Consider the following 2,508-nt stretch of genomic DNA (forward strand, 5'->3'; position numbering starts at 1 on the left):
AAAATGGCAGGGTGGTAGTGGGAGGGGGAATAATGTGGGGGAATTGGAAGATACAAGGTGGGCCGTACAGGTGGTAAGTTACCATCCCATCCCCTGGGCAATGACAAGGGGAGAGGCTCCCTTGCCCCTGGGCCTCTCAGTCAGCCCAGAGGATTAAGAAAGGGTTTAAGGCTCCCGGAAAGCTGAGTGCAATGGCCCACGTCTGTAATCCCAGTGCTCTGGGAGGCTCAGGCGAGAGGGTTGCTTGAGGCCAAGAGTTTGAGACCAGCCTGGGCAATGGAGCAAGACCCTCATCTCTACAAAATAAAAAATAAAAACTTAGCCAGGCATGGTGGTGCACTTCTGCAGTCCCAGCTACTCGGGAAGTTGAGATGGGAGGATTGCTTGAGCCCAGGAGGTGGTGCCTGCAGTGAGCCATAATTGCAACTCTGCATTGAAGCCTGGGTAACAGAGTGAGATCCAGTGTCAAAAACAAAACAAAACAAAACAACTGCTGATCACAGTGACTCATGCCTGTAATCGCAGCACTTTTGGAGGTTGAGGCAAGAGGATCGCTTGAGCCAAGGAGTTTGAGACCAGCCTGGGCAATATAGTGAGACCTTGTTTCTAGCAAAAACAAAAAATTAGCCAGGCGCGGTGGCATGTGCCTGTGGTCCTAGCGACTTGGGAGGCTGAGATGGGAGGATGGCTTTGGCCCAGGATGCCAAGGGGTGCAGTGAGCCGTGTTCTTGCCACTGCACTCCAGCCTGGGTGATAGAGCAAGACCCTGTCTCAAAAAAAAAAAAAAAGTTTGGTAGTTTTTCTCATATTATTACAAAGGTAATATGATTTTATTACAGGAAACACATGAAAACACAAGAAAGAAAAAACTCATCTTTCCATTGACCCCAGAGTTAACGTCTGTGAAAATGTTGGCATAGGTATTTTTTTCCTGTCCACGCACGTCTGCCTACATTTATGAGATTGGGACTGTACCGAAATACTGAATATGTACTCACCATAAACTTAGACGCCAAATATTGTCACATCTCCTTCATTTTCCAACTATTTATTAGACCCCCTTTCCCTCATTCATTTGAAGTCTAACCAGTATTTGCCCTTTAAACTGTCTGGGTGCACAGGGGTGGGGTCCTGCTTCCAAATGCCCAGTGTGGAAGGAGTGGGCCAATCTGTGCACAGTCGCTGTTCCTGCTTTTGGCCACGTGGTGTCACTGTCGAGTCTAAAGCTGCACAGCCCCAAGGACCCTGATCCATTCTGGCGCTGCCCTGAGCTGGCCCCGGCCCGCCCAGAGTGCGTGCATGGGCCTCGTTCCCACACCCCAAGACGATCATTTTCTTTTCTTTTCTTTTCTTTTTTTGAGACGGAGTCTCGCTCTGTCGCCCAGGACGGAATGAAGTGGCACGATCTTACCTCACTGAAACCTCCGTCTTCTGGGTTCAAGCGATTCTCCTGCCTCAGCCTCACCAGTAACTGGGACTACAGGCGCCCGCCACCACACCCAGCTAATTTTTGTATTTTTAGTAGAGACGGGGTTTCGCCATGCTGGCCAAGCTGGTGTCGAACTCCTGATCTCAAGTGATCCACTCACCTCGGCCTCCCAAAGTGCTGGGATTACAGGCGTGAGCCACCGCGCCCGGCCCGGAAGACATTGCTAGATTCTGCAAAGCCTTTTTGGCCGGTAGGAAAGGAAAACACCATCCGTTTGCAGCTCTGCCCCCAGCATGGCCAGTTTCCACCTGGTGTCTGTGGAGTTGCGGGGTAATTTCCCATGGATGCCAAGAATGGCAAGGGTGTCCTTCCCGCTCAGGGGACATGTTCCAAAGTCCTTTCTTCTTTTGGAGCTGAGTGAGAGTCCCAGGACCGTGGAGTTCTCAGATTTTGCTACCAGAGATAAGCTAAGGGCTAATGTTGACCTCAATTTATGACTTCAGCAAACACGGCAGTGACCACTCTCTTCTCCTCTCTCTCCCGTTGATTTGAGGATGCGGTGGACGGTTCTGTGGTTCGCGATTTTGAGCACAGGCCCAAGGCTCCTGTTGTCGAGTGCAGCATCACAGCCGACAGCAGCAGGTGACCTTTGCCTCGTCTTACACTGGGAAGAGGGAGGGCGAGCAGGCAGGCCATAGATAGGCGTGCCTGTGACATTTTTGTTTAAAGTAATAGACATGGCGTCTTACCATGTGGCCTAAGCTGGTCTCAAACCTGTGGCTTCAAGCGGTTCTCCTCCTGCATTGGCCTCCCAAAGTGTTGGCATTACAGGTATGAGCCACCACACCTGGCCTTTTTAAATTTTAACTTTTTATTTAGACAGGATTCTGCTATGTTGCCCAGGCTGGAGTGCAGTGATGCAAACATGGTTCACTGCAGGAATGGACTCCTGGGCTCAGTGATCCTCTTGCCTCAGCCTCCCGAGTAGCTGGGACTACAGGCACCTGTCACCTCGCCTGGCTAGTTTTTTGTATTTTTTAGTAGAGACAGGGTTTCACCGTGTTAGCCAGGATGGTCTC

General features: G+C 50.8%; 1 protein-coding gene across 1 annotated transcript in view; it reads left to right on the forward strand.

Moving 5' to 3' along the window:
* WDR88 (WD repeat domain 88) overlaps nucleotides 1–2,508 on the forward strand; it is a 46,520-nt gene that overhangs the window by 14,410 nt on the left and 29,602 nt on the right. The window contains exon 3 of the mRNA XM_011948832.1: nucleotides 1,983–2,071. Coding sequence (XP_011804222.1) covers nucleotides 1,983–2,071 — 89 coding nt within the window. The remainder of the gene's footprint in view (nucleotides 1–1,982; nucleotides 2,072–2,508) is intronic.

The sequence above is a fragment of the Colobus angolensis genome, unplaced genomic scaffold (assembly GCF_000951035.1).
Source record: "Colobus angolensis palliatus isolate OR3802 unplaced genomic scaffold, Cang.pa_1.0 Scaffold107, whole genome shotgun sequence".
Classification (NCBI taxonomy): Eukaryota; Metazoa; Chordata; class Mammalia; order Primates; family Cercopithecidae; genus Colobus; species Colobus angolensis.